This window comes from Chiloscyllium plagiosum, unplaced genomic scaffold, assembly GCF_037043375.1.
Source record: "Chiloscyllium plagiosum isolate Xiang-an unplaced genomic scaffold, Cpla_swu_hap1 HiC_scaffold_48, whole genome shotgun sequence".
In the NCBI taxonomy this organism is placed as follows: Eukaryota; Metazoa; Chordata; class Chondrichthyes; order Orectolobiformes; family Hemiscylliidae; genus Chiloscyllium; species Chiloscyllium plagiosum.
Window position 1 is genome coordinate 3,451,599 of NW_028270186.1, and position 23,368 is coordinate 3,474,966.

Below are 23,368 nucleotides of genomic sequence, written 5' to 3' on the forward strand. Positions count from 1 at the left end.
TTCTGGGAGCACCATCCTGCTGAATGAGGGCTGCACAAAAATGGTGTCGGCAGGGGAAATAAATGGAGAGAAAATGTTGGTCGATCCCAGGACTCTGTTGTGGTGCATGTCATGAACATCATCACATTTGTGCACAGAATCCTGCTGATTTGAGGAATCTGGCTGAATTCCAAGTGCTGTGTGTGTGGGATGTTGAACTTCTATTCCGTTCTCCTCCTGCAGCTCTGCAAGTGGCTTTTGGCTCGCTGTACCGAGATGATGTCTTAATTCATCCCAGTCGCGTGGTGACCATTCTGGCAGCAGCCTGCATGCTACAGCTGGTAAGATACACAGAGACAGTCTGTTGGTCTCAATTCAAAGATGGGTGTTGCTTTTTTTCTTGCCTCAGTGTTTGCAAGCACAGACAGTCCTCACCCCCTGACCCCTGCCTATTTCTGTAACTTCCTTCATCTTGATCACTTTGCTCCTGGTGGCTCTGCCTCCATACGCTGGAATGCACTGCACACACCCCTGTCCCACAGCACTTTGCCTGATTAGAAGCTGACATGAAAACCTCACTGTTTGACCAGGGACGTTTTTGGTCTTTCTCAACTGTATTTGTTTCTGTGTCTCAGTATCCTCATGCATCCTCGTACTCGCATGCTGTGTGTTGGCAGGTTCAGGGTGTTCAGTGAATGTACGGCCCCTTTGTTGTACTGTATCAGAGGATTGGAAGGAATGCCTGACTGACCGGTGAACAATGTTGTCATGAGTCCTAGTTAATTTTATGATACCTCCTTTTGCAGTGTTTCGGGGAGAAGGCAGAATATTGTATGGAACCAGCAGACAGTGCTATAGAGTGAGACAAGTTCAGGTATCTGCTTAGCTGACCATGGAGCTGAGCTGTCTACATGTGCTGTTACAGCTGGTGCCAGGTTTAATCCACTCCCCCCCCCCGGCTATAATCAGCTGGAGAGGGACAGAGGGAGTCAGTCTTGCTGCTGTGCTCTGCCTGTCGTGGTGACCTGATATAAGGCAATTCTGACTGGCACCACACAGGCAGCACAACCAAACAGCCCCAAGGGCCAAAGGGTTTCTGACCCCCTCCCCCACTCCCCCCAGGCAGCCAAGAAAAGCTGGGTCCCAGATGGACTGTTGGAAAGGAGGAGAGAGAGGTGCATTTCCAGAGCTCACAATGAAGTGACAATGCCAGAGCAGTTCAAATCAGGCATATGCTCGAGTCCAGAATTGGGAAAGGGCAGAGATCTCCGAATGCTGTGAGGTTGCTGGGGTGCAGGAGCTAAATGTGATGAGAGGTTTATAACAGAGTTCCTGTCAGTTCCCATGCCTGTGTCAGTCATTGAGAGTGCACATGTTTCCTGCCTACTGCTGGTCACAGGGAGCTCACATCGCATCAGTGAGTTGTGTCAGCTCCTTGCCTTTGTCCCCTTCTGTTTGAGAGGAAAGCTGCTATATTTGGCTTTTTCCAGCTCCCTCCCTTGCTGGGAGATGCAGGCCGTTGCTAGGTTACCACTCCACAGGCCTCCAGTGCATCAGCAGTGAAAGCCTGTTTGCTGTGAGACTCAGTGCTTGGATGTGTAGCCTGTTTGCTCCAGCTCAGAGAGCTGGCTGACAGTTGCAGGGGCTCACAACATCAGGTCAGGTCAGAGATCCGGCCGGAATTCTTCTGTCGATCATCACTGGGGTCGGGGAGCTGGGGGAAGCATTGCCACGGAATATGGTTCAGACCAGCACACACGATGCATTAGGATCAAACTGAATCTCTTGTCCTATCCATCCAAGTTCACTTTTATCAGCAGTGATTGGTTGGGCTGGGACTGGCTCTGGGGAAGATATACAAGGTGTAAGCCTTCACAGGAATCAAGTATTTCAGAGCTATCTGTGTGGAGATGGTCAGATAAGGACCATCTCTATCATGCAGTCAATAATAAACCTTCAGACTGATATGAAACCTTGCCCAGTGAGTGATGAGGATGGAGAGTGGTTCGCAGACAGAACACAGGTCCATTTCAATCACATTTGCACGATCCAGGTGAGAGGGAGATGATAAGGCCAAGGAGGCCCGTGCATCAACGATTTCAGTGCAGACCACTTCAGCTGAATTGCATCGAACAGGAATTAGGGGTAGCCTTGGGAGCAGACTAGGGAGGTGAAACCGCTCCTTCAGAGGAGCTGGAAGCTCACTGACTGTATCAGTCACTCATGGGATATGGGTGTCACCACACAATACCCTGGAGAACGTGGTGGTGAACTGTGTTCTTAAATTGCTGCTCAGCTGTGACTTCCAGGATTCTGACCCAGTGACAGTGAAGGAACGGCGAGATATTTCCAAATCAGGATGGGGAGGGACTGGAAGGGCAACTCGCAGGGGGTGGTATTCCTATGTACCTGCTGCCCTTGGCCTCCTTCATGGTACCAGTTGTGGGTTTGGAAATTGTTGTTGAAGCATCTCTAGTGAATTTTTGCAGGGCATCTTGTAGTTGGTGCACTCTGCTGTGACTGAGTCTCGGCAATGGAGTGGATGCTTGTGGATGTGTTGCCAATCAAGTGGCTGCTTTGTCCTGGATGGGGATACGTTTCTTGCGTGTTGTTGGAGCTGCCCCTATCCAGGCAAGTGGGGAGTGTTGCATCCCACTGTTTTGTTGTGGAAGGGCTTTGGGGAGTCAGGAGGTGTGATACTTGATACCTGCTCTTGGAACCAGTGTGTTTATGTGGTCAGTCCAAAAGAGTTTCTGGTCCATGATAATGCCCAGGATGTTGACAGTGGGGGATTCAGTGGGAACAGTGATGTTGAATGTTACGGGGCAGTGGTTTGTTTCTCTTGTTTGTGGGGGAGGATGGGCCACAGTTACTTGGGGAGGGGATGGGTGAATGGGTAGAGACATCTCCCATTGCCAATGGTGACACAGTGGAGTGATAGCCAATGCCCAACAGTGCTCGGCTTCTGCTTGGAAGCATTCCTATTTCTCTTGGTCCACGAGGAATGTTGCAAAATATCTTTCCCCATTGAGTCGACAGCTCCAGTTCACATTGTGAGTCCGGTTTTGATAATTGTCCAAAGCAGGATATCCAGACTTCCCAAAACTGGGAAAGGATGTGTCCCCAGTGGATTTGGATCCTGCTCCCTGTCTGAATGGTTGACATTTCCTCATTGCTGTCCAGACTGTGTTGGGGTGGGGGTGTACACACATGTTTTCCACCAGGAGTGAGCAGACACCCAGTTGAGTTTATCATCTCCCCACAGGCTCTGAATGAGGGGCATGTCTGAGTCTCTCCTGTGAGGATATTTGTAAAGCTTGCAGTCCCTCCCCCTCTGGGGTCAATGTGCTTACCCAGTGGGGACTGGGTGTTTGATCCATTTCCCGTGTAGCTGGAGCAGCTACCCCCTTTACCTGTGTTTCGCAACTCGGTGCATTGTGAGGAACAATGAGCTGGATTAGCCCATTGTCACTTTGTAAGAGCAATGGGAAAATGATTGAGATGTATGGTGTTGTGTGAGCAACTGTGCAATGGGTTCCTTATTTACTGCAGCTCTCATTGTTAGATCAAGCCCATCATTGTGAACACAGGAAGTTGTCTCAGTGCAGCACACCTTTTCACTGTGGGATATCACACTGAGGTTGGACAGGACGTTGATGCACTCTCTCCTGGAGTACTGTGTGCAGTTCTGCTCGCTCTGTGATCAGAAGGATACCATTATGCTGGACAGGTTTCAGAGAGATTTGCTGAGAATGAAGGGTTCGCGTAATAAGGAGAGGCTGGATAGGCTGGGACTTTTTCACTGGAGTGTTGGAGTGTGAGAGGGTTATAAAATCACAAGGGGCATGGATTGCATGAACACCAGTGTCATTTGCCGAGGGTGGGGGATTTCAAGCCTACGGGCATGTTTTTAAGGTGATAGGAGCAAGATGTGAAAAAGACGTGAGGGCCACCTTTGTTTTTACCAGGTGAGAGTGGTTCATGTGTGGTCTGACCTTCCTGAGGAAGTAGTGGAGGATGCAGGTACAGGGACAACATTTGAAAGGTGTTTGGGTAAGTTGATGAACCAGAAATGTTTGGAGGGATAAGGGCTGAGAGCAGGCAGGTGGGATGAGCTGAGTGTGGGGTGAAAGTTTGGGTAAGTTGATGAACCAGAAATGTTTGGAGGGATAAGGGCTGAGAGCAGGCAGGTGGGATGAGCTGAGTGTGGGGTGAAAGTTGAATCGAGAGCTCTGTTTCCATGATGTGTGACTCGATGCCTGTCATTCAGATGTGTGTTACAGGTGAGCACTGGCAGGGACACATCCACCAGAGGGGTTAAGAGGGTAACGTCCATCTGTATGAGAGAGGCCATTCAACCCATTGCGGCTGTGTTGCCTCATTCAAATGGCTGTTTGGTCAGTGAAGATTTTGAATAAAGGTGAAGTACTCCATGTGCTGTTTATCTGAAATAAAATCAGAAGCTCAGCAGGTCCGGCAGCATCTGTGCAGGGCAGGGTTTGAATTACTCTTTCAGCACACCTTCTCTCTTCTGCTCAATCCCTTCTGGAGCATGATGCACTCTTCCTTTGCTCTTTCTGATTTGTTCCCCTTGCTTCTCCTCAGCCTGTCTGCAAGACCAAAAAAAAATCAGCTTTCCGACTCCTACTCCCCCCCCCCCCCCCCCCCTTCAGTTGGGAATTTGGACTCAGAACATTCCCTCCCCACAGGTGCTGCCAAACCTGCTGAATCTCTGCTGTGTTTTGATTTCAGTCACAAGGTCTCTTGCTTTTTCCAGAGCGAGAGCTGATCCCACATGCCCTTGGGAAGACAGTGCCTGGTCCTCCAGATGTTCCCACTGGCCAGATGAATGTAGGCCATCTGCCAGTGTCACACAAGACCAGGTTTCTCACTTGTTGTTGGGCACTTGGTGCCAAGTGTCTGTGTGTTCTCATCCTGGTGGTGGCTGGGTGGGCATGTGTGGGACTGAGGTGGGTGGAGCGGGGGGGGGGGAGGATCACACAGCCTCTGCCTCTGTGTCCGCTTTGCTGACCACCTCTTTATTCTCTCCTGCCTGTTTCCCAAAGGACGCTCTGATTCAGCAGTGTGGAGAAACCATGAAGGAGACTATCACTTCCAAGTCAGTCTGTGGCTTCTATACAGCGGCAGGGACCTACGGCCTGGACTCTGTGAAACAAAGGTAAGTTCCTGATACTGTCCTGCCGTTTGCCAGTGCTGCTTCCTTGGGCTTGTTGTTGATATTGTCCTCTCCCCGCCCCCGCCCCAATGATGCAGGTACACTTGCAGTCAGAGGAATTGTTGTTCCTGCTCACCAGCACAGAAATACCAAGGTGCAGCAGTTCCAAGCCACTCACATCTTAATTGTTCCTTTGCAGATGCTTCGAGTGGCTTTTAAACAACCTGATGACACATCAGAATGTGGAGCTGCTGAAGGATCTCAGGTAATGACCAACCACAGCGTTTGCCGCTGGAATGTTGCTTGTGGCTAGTGAATTCAAGGTGAAATTGTGAATTACTCCTGATAAGACACGTGCTGATTGGTGCAGAGTGCGGGAGGGGTGGGGGGAGTGAGCTGGAATGTCCCATACGAATATTAAAATGGACCTGATGTCTGCAGGCACTGGGGAAAGAAAGAAAAAGGATTCAGATAAACTGGGGGTGGTGAACAAATGTTTGCAGCAGGGAAGGGCAGTGGGAGTCTAGTTAATGAGATAGGTCTTTCAGAGAAGTGTCGATGGGCTGAATGGCCTGTAAATGTGAGACATTGTTCCACGTTGCAGCCAGTGATTTGGTGTCCAACCTCAGATTTGGCCCTTGTAATGGACTGCCCTTGAACCGGAGATCTCTCCGTGTAGCTCGCAAACACTTGGAACTGAAATTCCCAGCCATTGCACAGAGCTCCCAACTGTTGCTGAGAAGCTGTGACAGGGACCAGAGGAATGAACCATTTTTCTCAGTCAGGAGACGCAGCTTTTGTGTTCAGGCAGTCTAATTCTTGTTCAGTGTAACACTTGTTTGCCAAGGAGCGTTGCTGTTTCAGTATAATCAGAACCAAAAGCTGAACTGTTTCCATCCAGTCAACAACAGTTCTCACCAAATGCCGTGCTGGAACTTTGTTCGGCTCACTTCCAATCCTGTTTTGCAGGAGGGACGTGAGCAGGTGCACAGCCACCAGGAAACATGGATCTCTGATAGTTTCCAGATATGATGGAATCCATGTTCATCCTCTCCACAACGGTGGTCTGATCTGCTGTGTTTCTCCCCCCGCCTTGCCTCACTTCTGCAACTCCTTCCATCCTTTGCTGCTCCAGCTCTCTGTCTGTTGAAATGTTTGGGATTGATGCTGTTGTTGGTGTGTTGTTCAGTTCATAAAGTGGTGCCTTTTCTCCTCCTCCCCCCTAGCGTCGGTGTGATGGAGAAACTGATCAGTTCAACAGACCTGTTTGTGATGCAGGTCGAGATGGACGTGTACACTGCACTGAAAAAGGTAGGTATGTCACAACAGGAACAACACACATTTCTGTAGCACCTTTTAAGGCACATCATAGAAAGAAGGCAGTGTGAGACAAAGCCACATGACAGGATGTGAGGGCAACTGCCCTGCCCAGGGCCAGAAGAAACTACAGAGCCCAGCCCATCTCACAAGCTAACCTTCAATCCCCCCACTTACTCTGTGTTTCTCGCTGCATCACGTGACGTTCCCCTTCCCCAGTACACACTGGCACTGACGTTTCCCTTCCCTGTTGCTGATGTTCCCCTTCCCCGTTACACACCGGCACTGACGTTCCCCTTCCCCGTTACACACCGGCACTGACGTTCCCCTTCCCTGTTACTCACCGGCACTGACATTCCCCTTCCCCGTTACTCACGTTTCCCTTCCCTGTTGCTGACGTTCCCCTTCCCCGTGACACACCGGCACTGACGTTCCCCTTCCCCGTTACACACCGGCACTGACGTTCCCCTTCCCTGTTACACACCAGCACTGACGTTCCCCTTCCCTGTTACACACCAGCACTGACATTCCCCTTCCCCGTTACACACCAGCACTGACGTTCCCCTTCCCCGTTACGCTCCGGCACTGACGTTCCCCTTCCCCGTTACGCACCGGCACTGACGTTCCCCTTCCCCGTTACACACCGGCACTGACGTTCCCCTTCCCTGTTACACACCAGCACTGACGTTCCCCTTCCCTGTTACACACCACCACTGACGTTCCCCTTCCCCAATACACACCAGCACTGACGTTCCCCTTCCCTGTTACACACCAGCACTGACATTCCCCTTCCCCGTTACACACCAGCACTGACGTTCCCCTTCCCCGTTACACACCGGCACTGACGTTCCCCTTCCCTGTTACACACCGGCACTGACGTTCCCCTTCCCCGTTACACACGGGCACTGACGTTCCCCTTCCCCGTTACACACCGGCACTGACGTTCCCCTTCCCCAATACACACCAGCACTGACGTTCCCCTTCCCTGTTACTGACGTTCCCCTTCCCTGTTACTGACGTTCCCCTTCCCTGTTACTGACGTTCCCTTTCCCTGTTGCTGACGTTCCCCTTCCCTGTTACACACCAGCACTGACATTCCCCTTCCCCGTTACACACCAGCACTGACGTTCCCCTTCCCCGTTACACACCGGCACTGACGTTCCCCTTCCCTGTTACACACCGGCACTGATGTTCCCCTTCCCCAATACACACCAGCACTGACGTTCCCCTTCCCTGTTACTGACGTTCCCCTTCCCTGTTACTGACGTTCCCTTTCCCTGTTGCTGACGTTCCCCTTCCCCGTTACACACCAGCACTGACGTTCCCCTTCCCCGTTACACACCAGCACTGACGTTCCCCTTCCCTGTTACTGACGTCCCCCTTCCCTGTTACTGACGTTCCCCTTCCCTGTTACTGACGTTCCCCTTCCCTGTTGCTGACGTTCCCCTTCCCCGTTACACACCAGCACTGACGTTCCCCTTCCCCGTTACACACCGGCACTGACGTTCCCCTTCCCTGTTACACACCAGCACTGACGTTCCCCTTCCCCGTTACACACCAGCACTGACGTTCCCCTTCCCTGTTACTGACGTTCCCCTTCCCTGTTACTGACGTTCCCCTTCCCTGTTACACACCAGCACTGACGTTCCCCTTCCCCGTTACACACCGGCACTGACGTTCCCCTTCCCCGTTACACACCGGCACTGACGTTCCCCTTCCCTGTTACACACCGGCACTGACGTTCCCCTTCCCCGTTACACACCGGCACTGACGTTCCCCTTCCCCGTTACACACCGGCACTGACGTTTCCCTTCCCCGTTACTGACGTTTCCCTTCCCTGTTACTGACGTTTCCCTTCCCCGTTACTGACGTTTCCCTTCCCCGTTACTGACGTTCCCCTTCCCTGTTACTGATGTTTCCCTTCCCTGTTACTGACGTTCCCTTCCCTGTTGCTGACGTTACCCTTCCCTGTTACACACCGGCACTGACGTTCCCCTTCCCCATTACACACTGGCACTGACGTTCCCCTTCCCCGTTACAGACCGGCACTGACGTTCCCCTTCCCCGTTAAACACCAGCACTGACGTTCCCCTTCCCTGTTACTGACGTTCCCCTTCCCTGTTGCTGACGTTACCCTTCCCCGTTACACACCGGCATTGATGTTCCCCTTCCCTGTTACACACCGGCACTGACGTTTCCCTTCCCCGTTACACACCGGCACTGACGTTCCCCTTCCCCGTTACTCACCGGCACTGACGTTCCCCTTCCCCCGTTACTCACCGGCACTGACGTTCCCCTTCCCCGTTACACACCGGCACTGACGTTCCCCTTCTCTGTTACACACCAGCACTGACGTTTCCCTTCCCCGTTAAACAGCAGCACTGACGTTCCCCTTCCCCGTTACACACCAGCACTGATGTTCCCCTTCCCCGTTACACACCAGCACTGACGTTACCCTTCCCCGTTACACACCGGCACTGACGTTCCCCTTCCCCGTTACACACCAGCCCTGTCGTTCCCCTTCCCCGATACACACCAGCACTGACGTTCCCCTTCCCCGTTACACACCGGCACTGACGTTCCCCTTCCCCGTTACACACCGGCACTGACGTTCCCCTTCCCCGTTACACACCGGCACTGTCGTTCCCCTTCCCCGTTACACACCGGCACTGTCGTTCCCCTTCCCCGTTACACACCGGCACTGTCGTTCCCCTTCCCTGTTACACACCAGCACTGACGCTCCCCTTCCCCGTTACACACCGGCACTGTCGTTCCCCTTCCCTGTTACACACCAGCAGTGTCGTTTCCCTTCCCCGTTACACACCGGCACTGACGTTCCCCTTCCCCGTTACACACCGGCACTGACGTTCCCCTTCCCCGTTACACACCGGCACTGACGTTCCCCTTCCCTGTTACACACCAGCAGTGTCGTTTCCCTTCCCTGTTAAACACCAGCACTGACGTTCCCCTTCCCCGTTACACACCGGCATTGATGTTCCCCTTCCCCGTTACACACCGGCACTGACGTTTCCCTTCCCCGTTACACACCGGCACTGACGTTCCCCTTCCCCGTTACACACCGGCACTGACGTTCCCCTTCCCCGTTACACACCGGCACTGACGTTCCCCTTCTCTGTTACACACCAGCACTGACGTTTCCCTTCCCCGTTAAACAGCAGCACTGACGTTCCCCTTCCCCGTTACACACCAGCACTGATGTTCCCCTTCCCCGTTACACACCAGCACTGACGTTCCCCTTCCCCGTTACACACTGGCACTGACGTTCCCCTTCCCCGTTACACAGCAGCACTGTCGTTCCCCTTCCCCGATACACACCAGCACTGACGTTCCCCTTCCCCGTTACACACCGGCACTGACGTTCCCGTTCCCCGTTACACACGGGCACTGACGTTCCCCTTCCCCGTTACACACCGGCACTGTCGTTCCCCTTCCCCGTTACACACCGGCACTGACGTTCCCCTTCCCCGTTACACACCGGCACTGACGTTCCCCTTCCCCGTTACACACCGGCACTGACGTTCCCCTTCCCCGTTACACACCGGCACTGACGTTCCCCTTCCCCGTTACACACCGGCACTGACGTTGCCCTTCCCCGTTACACACCGGCACTGACGTTCCCCTTCCCCGTTACACACCGGCACTGACGTTCCTCTTCCCTGTTGCTGACGTTCCCCTTCCCTGTTGCTGACGTTCCCCTTCCCCGTTACATACCAGCACTGACGTTCCCCTTCCCCGTTACACACCAGCACTGACGTTCCTCTTCCCCATTACACACCAGCATTGACGTTCCCCTTCCCCGTTACGCACCAGCACCGACGTTCCCCCTCCATGTTACACACCGGCACTGACGTTCCTCTTCCCTGTTGCTGACGTTCCCCTTCCCTGTTACACACCGGCACTGACGTTCCCCTTCCCCGTTACACACCGGCACTGACGTTCCCCTTCCCCGTTACACACCGGCACTGACGTTCCTCTTCCCCGTTACACACCGGCACTGACGCTCCTCTTCCCCGTTACACACCGGCACTGACGTTCCCCTTCCCCGTTACGCACTGGCACTGACATTCCACTTCCCCGTTACACACCGGCAGTGACGTTCCCCTTCCCCGTTACACACCAGCACTGACGTTCCCCTTCCCCGTTACACACCGGCACTGACGTTCCTCTTCCCTGTTACACACCGGCACTGACATTCCCCTTCCCCGTTACACACCGGCACTGACATTCCCCTTCCCTGTTACACACCGGCACTGACGTTCCCCTTCCCCATTACGCACCAGCACCGACGTTCCCCCTCCATGTTACACACCGGCACTGACGTTCCCCTTCCCCGTTACACACCAGCACTGACGTTCCCCTTCCCCGTTACACACCGGCACTGACGTTCCCCTTCCCTGTTACACACCAGCACTGACGTTCCTCTTCCCCATTACGCACCAGCACTGATGTTCCTCTTCCCCATTACATACCAGCACTGACGTTCCCCTTCCCCGTTACACACCAGCACTGACGTTCCCCTTCCCCGTTACACACCAGCACTGACATTCCACTTCCCCGTTACACACCGGCACTGACGTTCCCCTTCCCCGTTACATACCAGCACTGACTTTCCCCTTCCCCGTTACACACCAGCACTGACATTCCACTTCCCCGTTACACACCGGCACTGACGTTCCCCTTCCCCATTACGCACCGGCACCGACGTTCCCCTTCCCCGTTACACACCAGCACTGACGTTCCCCTTCCCCGTTACACACCAGCACTGACTTTCCACTTCCCCGTTACACACCAGCACTGACGTTCCCCTTCCCCATTACGCACCAGCACTGACGTTCCTCTTCCCCGTTACATACCAGCACTGACGTTCCCCTTCCCCGTTACACACCAGCACTGACGTTCCTCTTCCCCATTACACACCAGCACTGACGTTCCCCTTCCCCGTTATGCACCAGCACTGACATTCCCCTTCCCTGTTACACACCGGCACTGACGTTCCCCTTCCCTGTTACACACCGGCACTGATGTTCCCCTTCCCCGTTACACACCGGCACTGACGTTCCCCTTCCCCGTTACACACCGGCACTGACGTTCACCTTCTCCATTACGCTCCAGCACCGACATTCCCCTTCCCCGTTACGCACCAGCACCGACGTTCCTCTTCTCCGTTACACACCAGCACTGATGTTCCCCTTCCCTGTTACTGACATTCCCCTTCCCCGTTACACACCGACACTGACGTTCCCCTTCCCCATTACGCACCAGCACTGACGTTCCCCTTCCCCATTACGCACCAGCACTGACGTTCCCCTTCCCCGTTACACACCGGCACTGACGTTCCCCTTCCCCATTACGCACCGGCACTGACGTTCCCCTTCCCCATTACGCACCAGCACTGATGTTCCTCTTCCCCATTACACACCAGCACTGACGTTCCCCTTCCCCGTTACGCACCAGCACTGACATTCCTCTTCTCCGTTACACACTGGCACTGACGTTCCCCTTCCCTGTTACACACCGGCACTGACGTTCCCCTTCCCCGTTACACACCGGCACTGACGTTCTCCTTCCCCGTTACGCACCAGGACCAAAGTTCCTCTTCCCCGTTACACACCGGCACTAACGTTCCCCTTCCCCGTTACGCACCAGCACCGAAGTTCCCCTTCCCCGTTACACACCGGCACTGACGTTCCCCTTCCCCGTTACGCACCAGCACCGACATTCCCCTTCCCCGTTACACACCGGCACTGACGTTCCCCTTCCCCGTTACGCACCAGCACCGAAGTTCCCCTTCCCCGTTACACACCGGCACTGACGTTCCCCTTCCCCGTTACACACCGGCACTGACGTTCCCCTTCCCCGTTACACACCGGCACTGACATTCCCCTTCCCCGTTACACACCGGCACTGACGTTCCCCTTCCCCGTTACGCACCAGCACCGAAGTTCCCCTTCCCCGTTACACACCGGCACTGACGTTCCCCTTCCCCGTTACGCACCAGCACCGACGTTCCTCTTCCCCGATACACACCGGCACTGACGTTGCCCTTCCCCGTTACACACCGGCACTGACGTTGCCCTTCCCCGTTACACACCAGCATTGACGTTCACCTTCCCCGTTACGCACCAGCACCGACGTTCCCCCTCCATGTTACACACCGGCACTGACGTTCCTCTTCCCTGTTGCTGACGTTCCCCTTCCCTGTTACACACCGGCACTGACGTTCCCTTTCCCCGTTACGCACCAGCACCGAAGTTCCCCTTCCCCGTTACACACCGGCACTGATGTTCCCCTTCCCCGTTACGCACCAGCACTGACGTTCCCCTTCCCCGTTACACACCGGCACTGACGTTCCCCTTCCCCGTTACACACCGGCACTGACGTTGCCCTTCCCCGTTACACACCGGCACTGACGTTCCCCTTCCCCGTTACACACCGGCACTGACGTTCCTCTTCCCTGTTGCTGACGTTCCCCTTCCCTGTTGCTGACGTTCCCCTTCCCCGTTACACACCGGCACTGACGTTCCTCTTCCCTGTTGCTGACGTTCCCCTTCCCTGTTACACACCGGCACTGATGTTCCCCTTCCCCGTTACACACCGGCACTGACGTTCCTCTTCCCCGTTACACACCGGCACTGACGTTCCCCTTCCCCGTTACACACCGGCACTGACGTTCCCCTTCCACGTTACGCACTGGCACTGACGTTCCTCTTCCCCGTTACACACTGGCACTGATGTTCCCCTTCCCCGTTACACACCAGCACTGACGTTCCCCTTCCCCGTTACACACCGGCACTGACGTTCCTCTTCCCTGTTACACACCGGCACTGACATTCCCCTTCCCCGTTACACACCGGCACTGACATTCCCCTTCCCTGTTACACACCGGCACTGACGTTCCCCTTCCCCATTACGCACCAGCACCGACGTTCCCCCTCCATGTTACACACCGGCACTGACGTTCCCCTTCCCCGTTACACACCAGCACTGACGTTCCCCTTCCCCGTTACACACCGGCACTGACGTTCCCCTTCCCCGTTACACACCAGCACTGACGTTCCTCTTCCCCATTACGCACCAGCACTGACGTTCCTCTTCCCCATTACATACCAGCACTGACGTTCCCCTTCCCCGTTACACACCAGCACTGACGTTCCCCTTCCCCGTTACACACCAGCACTGACATTCCACTTCCCCGTTACACACCGGCACTGACGTTCCCCTTCCCCGTTACATACCAGCACTGACGTTCCCCTTCCCCGTTACACACCAGCACTGACATTCCACTTCCCCGTTACACACCGGCACTGACGTTCCCCTTCCCCATTACGCACCGGCACCGACGTTCCCCTTCCCCGTTACACACCAGCACTGACGTTCCCCTTCCCCGTTACACACCAGCACTGACATTCCACTTCCCCGTTACACACCGGCACTGACGTTCCCCTTCCCCGTTACACACCAGCACTGACGTTCCCCTTCCCCGTTACGCACCAGCACTGACGTTCCTCTTCCCCGTTACATACCAGCACTGACGTTCCCCTTCCCCGTTACACACCAGCACTGACGTTCCTCTTCCCCATTACACACCAGCACTGACGTTCCCCTTCCCCGTTATGCACCAGCACTGACATTCCCCTTCCCTGTTACACACCGGCACTGACGTTCACCTTCCCCGTTACACACCGGCACTGACGTTCACCTTCTCCATTACGCTCCATCACCGACATTCCCCTTCCCCGTTACGCACCAGCACCGACGTTCCTCTTCTCCGTTACACACCAGCACTGATGTTCCCCTTCCCTGTTACTGACATTCCCCTTCCCCGTTACACACCGACACTGACGTTCCACTTCCCCGTTACACACCGGCACTGACGTTCCCCTTCCCCGTTACACACCAGCACTGACGTTCCCCTTCCCCGTTACACACCGGCACTGACGTTCACCTTCTCCATTACGCTCCAGCACCGACATTCCCCTTCCCCATTACGCACCAGCACTGACGTTCCCCTTCCCCATTACGCACCGGCACTGACGTTCCCCTTCCCCATTACGCACCAGCACTGACGTTCCTCTTCCCCATTACACACCAGCACTGACGTTCCCCTTCCCCGTTACGCACCAGCACTGACATTCCTCTTCTCCGTTACACACTGGCACTGACGTTCCCCTTCCCCGTTACAGACCGGCACTGACGTTCCCCTTCCCCGTTACACGCCGGCACTGACGTTCCCCTTCCCCGTTACACACCGGCACTGACGTTCTCCTTCCCCGTTACGCACCAGTACCAAAGTTCCTCTTCCCCGTTACACACCGGCACTGACGTTCCCCTTCCCCGTTACACACCGGCACTGACGTTCCCCTTCCCCGTTACACACCGGCACTGACGTTCCCCTTCCCCGTTACACACCGGCACTGACGTTCCCCTTCCCCGTTACGCACCAGCACCGAAGTTCCCCTTCCCCGTTACACACCGGCACTGTCGTTCCCCTTCCCCGTTACACACCGGCACTGACGTTCCCCTTCCCCGTTACACACCGGCACTGACATTCCCCTTCCCCGTTACACACCGGCACTGACGTTACTCTGCCCTGTTACATACCGGCACTGACGTTCCCCTTCCCCGTTACGCACCAGCACCGAAGTTCCCCTTCCCCGTTACACACCGGCACTGACGTTCCCCTTCCCCGTTACGCACCAGCACCGACGTTCCTCTTCCCCGATACACACCGGCACTGACGTTGCCCTTCCCCGTTACACACCGGCACTGACGTTGCCCTTCCCCGTTACACACCAGCATTGACGTTCACCTTCCCCGTTACGCGCCAGCACCGACGTTCCCCCTCCATGTTACACACCGGCACTGACGTTCCTCTTCCCTGTTGCTGACGTTCCCCTTCCCTGTTACACACCGGCACTGACGTTCCCTTTCCCCGTTACGCACCAGCACCGAAGTTCCCCTTCCCCGTTACACACCGGCACTGATGTTCCCCTTCCCCGTTACGCACCAGCACCGACGTTCCCCTTCCCCGTTACACACCGGCACTGACGTTCCCCTTCCCCGTTACACACCGGCACTGACGTTGCCCTTCCCCGTTACACACCGGCACTGACGTTCCCCTTCCCCGTTACACACCGGCACTGACGTTCCTCTTCCCTGTTGCTGACGTTCCCCTACCCCGTTACATACCAGCACTGACGTTCCCCTTCCCCGTTACACACCAGCACTGACGTTCCTCTTCCCCATTACACACCAGCATTGACGTTCCCCTTCCCCGTTACGCACCAGCACCGACGTTCCCCCTCCATGTTACACACCGGCACTGACGTTCCTCTTCCCTGTTGCTGACGTTCCCCTTCCCTGTTACACACCGGCACTGACGTTCCCCTTCCCCGTTACACACCGGCACTGACGTTCCTCTTCCCCGTTACACACCGGCACTGACGCTCCTCTTCCCCATTACACACCAGCATTGACGTTCCCCTTCCCCGTTACGCACCAGCACCGACGTTCCCCCTCCATGTTACACACCGGCACTGACGTTCCTCTTCCCTGTTGCTGACGTTCCCCTTCCCTGTTACACACCGGCACTGACGTTCCCCTTCCCCGTTACACACCGGCACTGACGTTCCTCTTCCCCATTACACACTGGCACTGACGATCCCCTTCCCCGTTACACACCGGCACTGACGCTCCTCTTCCCCGTTACACACCGGCACTGACGTTCCCCTTCCCCGTTACGCACTGGCACTGACGTTCCTCTTCCCTGTTACACACCGGCACTGACATTCCCCTTCCCCGTTACACACCGGCACTGACATTCCCCTTCCCTGTTACACACCGGCACTGACGTTCCCCTTCCCCGTTACACACCAGCACTGACGTTCCCCTTCCCCGTTACACACCGGCACTGACGTTCCCCTTCCCTGTTACACACCAGCACTGACGTTCCCCTTCCCCATTACGCACCAGCACTGACGTTCCTCTTCCCCGTTACATACCAGCACTGACGTTCCCCTTCCCCGTTACACACCAGCACTGACGTTCCTCTTCCCCATTACACACCGGCACTGACGTTTCCCTTCCCCGTTATGCACCAGCACTGACATTCCCCTTCCCTGTTACACACCGGCACTGACGTTCCCCTTCCCTGTTACACACCGGCACTGATGTTCCCCTTCCCCGTTACACACCGGCACTGACGTTCACCTTCCCCGTTACACACCGGCACTGACGTTCACCTTCTCCATTACGCTCCAGCACCGACATTCCCCTTCCCCGTTACGCACCAGCACCGACGTTCCTCTTCTCCGTTACACACCAGCACTGATGTTCCCCTTCCATGTTACTGACATTCCCCTTCCCCGTTACACACCGACACTGACGTTCCACTTCCCCGTTACACACCGGCACTGACGTTCCACTTCCCCGTTACACACCGGCACTGACGTTCACCTTCTCCATTACGCTCCAGCACCGACATTCCCCTTCCCCGTTACGCACCAGCACCGACGTTCCTCTTCTCCGTTACACACCAGCACTGATGTTCCCCTTCCCTGTTACTGACATTCCCCTTCCCCGTTACACACCGACACTGACGTTCCACTTCCCCGTTACACACCGGCACTGACGTTCCCCTTCCCCGTTACACACCAGCACTGACGTTCCCCTTCCCCGTTACACACCGGCACTGACGTTCACCTTCTCCATTACGCTCCAGCACCGACATTCCCCTTCCCCGTTACGCACCAGCACCGACGTTCCTCTTCTCCGTTACACACCAGCACTGATGTTCCCCTTCCCTGTTACTGACATTCCCCTTCCCCGTTACACACCGACACTGACGTTTCCCTTCCCCATTACGCACCAGCACTGACGTTCCCCTTCCCCATTACGCACCAGCACTGACGTTCCCCTTCCCCATTACGCACCAGCACTGACGTTCCTCTTCCCCATTACACACCAGCACTGACGTTCCCCTTTCCCGTTACGCTCCAGCACTGTCATTCCTCTTCTCCGTTACACACTGGCACTGACGTTCCCCTTCCCTGTTACACACCGGCACTGACGTTCCTCTTCCCCGTTACACACCGGCACTGACGTTCCCCTTCCCCGTTACACACCGGCACTGACGTTCCCCTTCCCCGTTACACACCAGCACTGACGTTCCCCTTCCCCGTTACACACCGGCACTGACGTTCCCCTTCCCCGTTACGCACCAGCACTGACATTCCTCTTCTCCGTAACGCACCAGCACTGACATTCCTCTTCTCCGTTACTCACCGGCACTGACGTTCCCCTTCCCCGTTTCCCACCGGCACTGACGTTCCTCTTCCCCGTTACACACCGGCACTGACGTTCCCCTTCCCCGTTTCACACCGGCACTGACGTTCCCCTTCCCCGTTACACACCGGCACTGGTGTTCCCCTTCCCCGTTACACACCGGCACTGACGTTCCCCTTCCCCGTTACATACCGGCACTGATGTTCCCCTTCCCCGTTACACACCGGCACTGACGTTCCCCTCCCCCGTTACACACCGGCACTGACGTTCCCCTTCCCCGTTACACACCGGCCCTGACGTTCCCCTTCCCCGTTACGCACCAGCACTGACATTCCTCTTCTCCGTTACGCACCGGCACTGACATTCCTCTTCTCCGTTACACACCGGCACTGACGTTCCCCTTCCCCGTTTCACACCGGCACTGACGTTCCCCTTCCCCGTTACACACCGGCACTGGTGTTCCCCTTCCCCGTTACACACCGGCACTGACGTTCCCCTTCCCCGTTACACACCGGCACTGACGTTCCCCTTCCCCGTTACACACCGGCACTGACGTTCCCCTTCCCCGTTACACACCGGCACTGACGTTCCCCTTCCCCGTTACACACCGGCCCTGACGTTCCCCTTCCCCGTTACGCACCAGCACTGACATTCCTCTTCTCCGTTACGCACCGGCACTGACATTCCTCTTCTCCGTTACACACCGGCACTGACGTTCCCCTTCCCCGTTACGCACCAGCACTGACATTCCTCTTCTCCGTTACGCACCGGCACTGACATTCCTCTTCTCCGTTACACACCGTCACTGACGTTCCCCTTCCCCGTTACACACCGGCACTGACGTTCCCCTTCCCCGTTACACACCGGCACTGACGTTCCCCTTCCCCGTTACACACCGGCACTGACGTTCCCCTTCCCCCTTACACACCGGCACTGACGTTCCCCTTCCCCGTTACACACCGGAACTGACGTTCCCCTTCCCTGTTACACACCGGCACTGATGTTCCCCTTCCCCGTTACACACCGGCACTGACGTTCCCCTTCCCCGTTACACACCGGCACTGACGTTCCCCTTCCCCGTTACACACCGGCACTGACGTTCCTCTTCCCCGTTACACACCGGCACTGACGTTCCCCTTCCCCGTTACACACCGGCACTGACGTTCCCCTTCCCCGTTACACACCGGCACTGACGTTCCCCTTCCCCGTTACACACCGGCACTGACGTTCCTCTTCCCCGTTACACACCGGCACTGACGTTCCCCTTCCCCGTTACACACCGGCACTGACGTTCCCCTTCCCCGTTACACACCGGCACTGACGTTCCCCTTCCCCGTTACACACCGGCACTGACGTTCCCCCTCCATGTTACACACCGGCACTGACGTTCCTCTTCCCCGTTACACACCGGCACTGACGTTCCCCTTCCCCGTTACACACCGGCACTGACGTTCCCCTTCCCCGTTACACACCGGCACTGACGTTCCCCTTCCCCGTTACTCACCTCATTTTGGAGCGTGTCTTTCCAACCTCATGGTTAAAAAAAAACCAAGGCCCACATTGCCTTGTTCAAGGATCAGCCTCATCGCATGTTTTTACAGCAATCCTGAAAATCTTTGAGGCTGATTTCATGTCCTCACCAGTTGAGCAGGTTCTTGTTGAAAGCCTGGCTATTTGTTATGTTTGAGTTGTTCACTCTGTTCCATTCCTTTGAATTGCCATTTGCAGGTTGCAGGAAGCACTGCACTGGCAGCAGGAATGTTGGGGAGCGCTGACAGTACTCTTGTGCTGCATCGTACACTGGCTCAATGGCAGTCTGACCACAAACACAAACACAGTTGCCATCAGTAGGCCATGTGCTGTCAGAGTACTTCCTGTCCCTCAGTCTGGAATTCTTTGTTTTAACAGTGGATGTTCCTTCAGCTTGTGCCCTCCTGGAATGGCCCCTTGAAACAGTTGCTGTCTGATGCAGACAACTGGCTGTCCAAACGTAGGAAAGGTGAGTATTGTCCTGATCTTTCTGGGTACAGGCTCAATCATGATCACCTCTCCTGTCTTGTCAGCCTCAGCCAAGGTGATTCCATCTGCTCATATCCTGTGGAATCTGTTTCTGTGAAGCTGACTGGCTGAAAGCTGAAACAGTTACTTGCCCATTGTGTTAGGAAGGGTATGTCAGTGTTAGTGCAGTGGGGTCAAGGTACATTGGCTGTTCATGTTCATATGTCCTTTTGCGATGTAGATGCACTTCCCTCTTGTTGGCATTAATCTGTTTCCATTCATGGAGGCATTTACTGGGTTTGATTGCCCTCTTCTTTCCTCCCAGCAAAGGATTGAAACCGTGTCCCTGAATCATTGCCAGGTCGAGGTGAAAGATGGTTCCCCTTGCTGGAAGGAAACCCACGGAAATCTCAGCTGTCGTGTTGCCCTGCAAGATTACGTAATTTGCTTTTGTCCTCGAGAGCCATTGGCTTCTCTCTTTGTGGCGATGAATTCTCTGTACTTTGTGGGGAATGGCTCACAGTGCCGCTTTGTGGGCGGCACGGTGGCACAGTGGTTAGCACTGCTGCCTCACAGCACCAGGGACCCGGGTTCAAATCCCGCCTCAGGCGACTGACTGTGTGGAGTTTGCACGTTCTCCCTGTGTCTGCGTGGGTTTCCTCCGGGTGCTCCGGTTTCCTCCCACAGTCCAAAGATGTGCAGGTCAGGTGAATTGGCCATACTAAATTGCCCATAGTGTTAGGTAAGGGGTAAATGTAGGGGTATGGAAGGGTTGCGCTTCAGCGGGTCGGTGTGGACTTGTTGGGCCGAAGGGCCTGTTTCCACACTGTAATGTAATCTAATCTAAACACAGGGGGCAAGCTGAGCAGACATTGTGTTGTCACTCCTGGTCTGAGTTAGAAACAGTCCACGACCAGCACATCTGGCATTTCGAGGGAGACTCAGTGGGGAGATTCATGATGGTATATGGCTATTAAAAATGAGGGGGGGGATTTATGCAATCATAGAGATGTACAACACGGAAACAGACACTTCAGTCCAACTTTTCCATGCCGATCAGAGATCCGAAATTAATCCAGTCCCACCTGTCAGCACATTCCATATATGCACCACCCTCTGCATGAAAATGTTGCCCCTTAGGTCTCTCTTATCTCTTTCCCCTCTCACCCTAAACCTATGCCATCTAGTTCTGGACTCCCCGACCCGAGGAATATTTACCCTATCCATGCCCCTCCTGATTTTATAAACCTCTGTAAGGTCACCCCCCAGCCTGCGACGCTCCAGGGAAAACAGCCCCAGCCTGTACCGCCTCTCCCCATAGCTCAAACCCTCCAACCCTGGCAACTTCCTTGTAAATCCTTTCTGGACCCTTTTGAGTTGGACAACATCCTTCCTATATCAAGGAGACCAGAATTGCACACAGTATTCTGACAGTGGCCTAACCAATGTCCTATACAGCCGCAACATGACCTCCCAATTCCTGTACACAATGCTCTGACCAATAAAGGAAAGCATACCAAATGGCTTCTTCACTATCCTATCTACCTGCGATTCCACTTTCAAGGAGTTATGAACCTGCACTCCAAGGTCTCTTTGTTCAGCAACATTCCCATGGACCTTCCCATTAAGTGATTGAAACTTAGAGAATACTGAGAGGTATAGATCGAGTGGATGTGGAGAAGGTGTTTCAATTAGTAAGAGAGACTCTGAGCCAAGGGCCCAGCCTCCGAGTGGAGGGACAGCGTTTTCGAACTGACATGAGGAATTTGCTCAGCTCGAGGATGGTGATTGTGTGGAAATCATTGCTGCAGAGGGCTGTGGTGGCCAAGTTATTAAGTATATGTAAAACAGGTACAGAATCGTCATTGATGAGGGGATGAAAGGGAGAAGAGACAAGAATGCTCTTGAGAAGGTTATCAGCCTTGGGGTGGCACGGTGGCTCAGCGGTTAGCACTGTTGTCTCACAGCACCAGGCTCCCAGGTTTGATTCCAGCCTTGGGTGGCTGTCTGTGTGGAGTTTGTACATTCTTCCTGTGTCTGTATGGGTTTCCTCCAGGTGCTCCAGTTTCCTCCGTCAGTCCAAAGATGTGCGGGTCAGGTGAATTGGTCATGCTGAATTGCCCATAGTGTTAGGTGCATTAGTCAGAGGGAAATGGGTCTGGGTGGGTTCCTCTGCGGAGGGTCAGTGTGGACTGGTTGTGCCGAAAGGCCTGTTTCCACACTGTAGGGAATCTCATCTAAAATGTTAGAACGGCAGAGTAGACTCAGTGGGCTGAATGGTCTCATTTGCCTCATAGATCTTGTGCTCTCCACCATAACCGTGTCAAGGCTTTTTTCTTCAGTGTTCTGCTGTTCACCTCCTTCCTTGCCCACTCGAAAGGAAATGGTTTTGGCTGAGTACAATTGAGGGGGGTCTTTGCTGTCCTTCCTGTCTTTGTAGCGAGCTGCTTGTTGCATTATGCCGTTGACTTGGTGTGTCTCATTGTGAGACTGTGCATGACAGCTGTGGCACAAGACAGTGTTACTCAGCACAGTGGGTTGTCAATCCAGGGATCCACTCACAGCTACACTGCTAACTGCTGGCAGTCTCCGAGTAATTAGTGGATGTGTTCCCTCACTTCAGGAGCAATCACTTCGCACTTTAGAGACTTGAAATTCTTGCTCTGCACAATCTTCCTCCTGTTGTTCTAAGCCTTCTGACAACAGTTCTTGAACAGGTCAGACAGATACATTGCGAGTGTAAAATTCATCTGTCTCTGGCCACCACAAGGAGAAGTACACTGAGTATCAGTAGTTGCAGCAGGGTTACAGAGATAATGGCACTGTCTCCTGTCTACAGGAGAAGTCTCGTTTCAGGGGCATCAGCTGCTCACAGTACTGTGCTGTTAGCTGAGCCTGCCCCTTCAAACACATTGCAACGTGTTCAACAGAAACACCTCGCCCTGGATCTGAGTTCACTGGTGAACTTATCTCCTCCCACTCAAATCCTTCGCTAAATTAGAAACATGCAGTTTGGTCATAGTTTCACCATTAAACTTCCCCCAGACAAACAAACCAGAGCTAATCAAAAGCAAGATAGCAGAACATTGCTCGGAAGGAAATGAAATATCGTCATCATTCCTGTACTCCTTCTGCACTGGAACATGCAGTTATCCACCAGCTCCCTATCTGTTTCTCGCGATCTGATATCCACTCTCTGATGCACGCACTATGTCTCATTAGCTCTCTACCTCTCACTCTCTCACTCTGTACTTCCCCTCTCACCTGTCCGTCTCTATCTCCCATACATGTACTGTCATCTATCTCTCACCGACTGGGAAATCGCTCGCTCGCTCTCTCTCTCTCTCTCTCTCTCTCTCTCTCTAAGTATGTCCACCTCTCTCTTGTTTTTACAGAGCACTCACTCTGTCCTGTGTCATTTGTTCTCTCTCTCTCTTTCTAAGTATGTCCACCTCTCCCTTGTTTTTACAGAGCACTCACTCTGTCCTTTGTCATTTGTGTGTTCTTTTGACTCTATCTCTTTCCTGTCTCTGCTCTCATTCTGTCTGTCTTGCAGTCCCTCTTTCTGTCAGTTCTCTCTCTGTCTGCCTGTCT

General features: G+C 54.5%; 1 protein-coding gene across 3 annotated transcripts in view; it reads left to right on the plus strand.

Moving 5' to 3' along the window:
- The window catches only part of gmcl1 (germ cell-less, spermatogenesis associated), a 69,746-nt gene that overhangs the window by 23,686 nt on the left and 22,692 nt on the right, over window positions 1-23,368 (plus strand). For all 3 annotated transcript variants that reach the window (XM_087984395.1, XM_087984394.1, XM_087984393.1), the window contains exons 4-8: window positions 223-320; window positions 5,046-5,158; window positions 5,355-5,420; window positions 6,382-6,466; window positions 19,685-19,775. In XM_087984395.1, coding sequence (XP_087840521.1) covers window positions 223-320; window positions 5,046-5,158; window positions 5,355-5,420; window positions 6,382-6,466; window positions 19,685-19,775 — 453 coding nt within the window. The remainder of the gene's footprint in view (window positions 1-222; window positions 321-5,045; window positions 5,159-5,354; window positions 5,421-6,381; window positions 6,467-19,684; window positions 19,776-23,368) is intronic.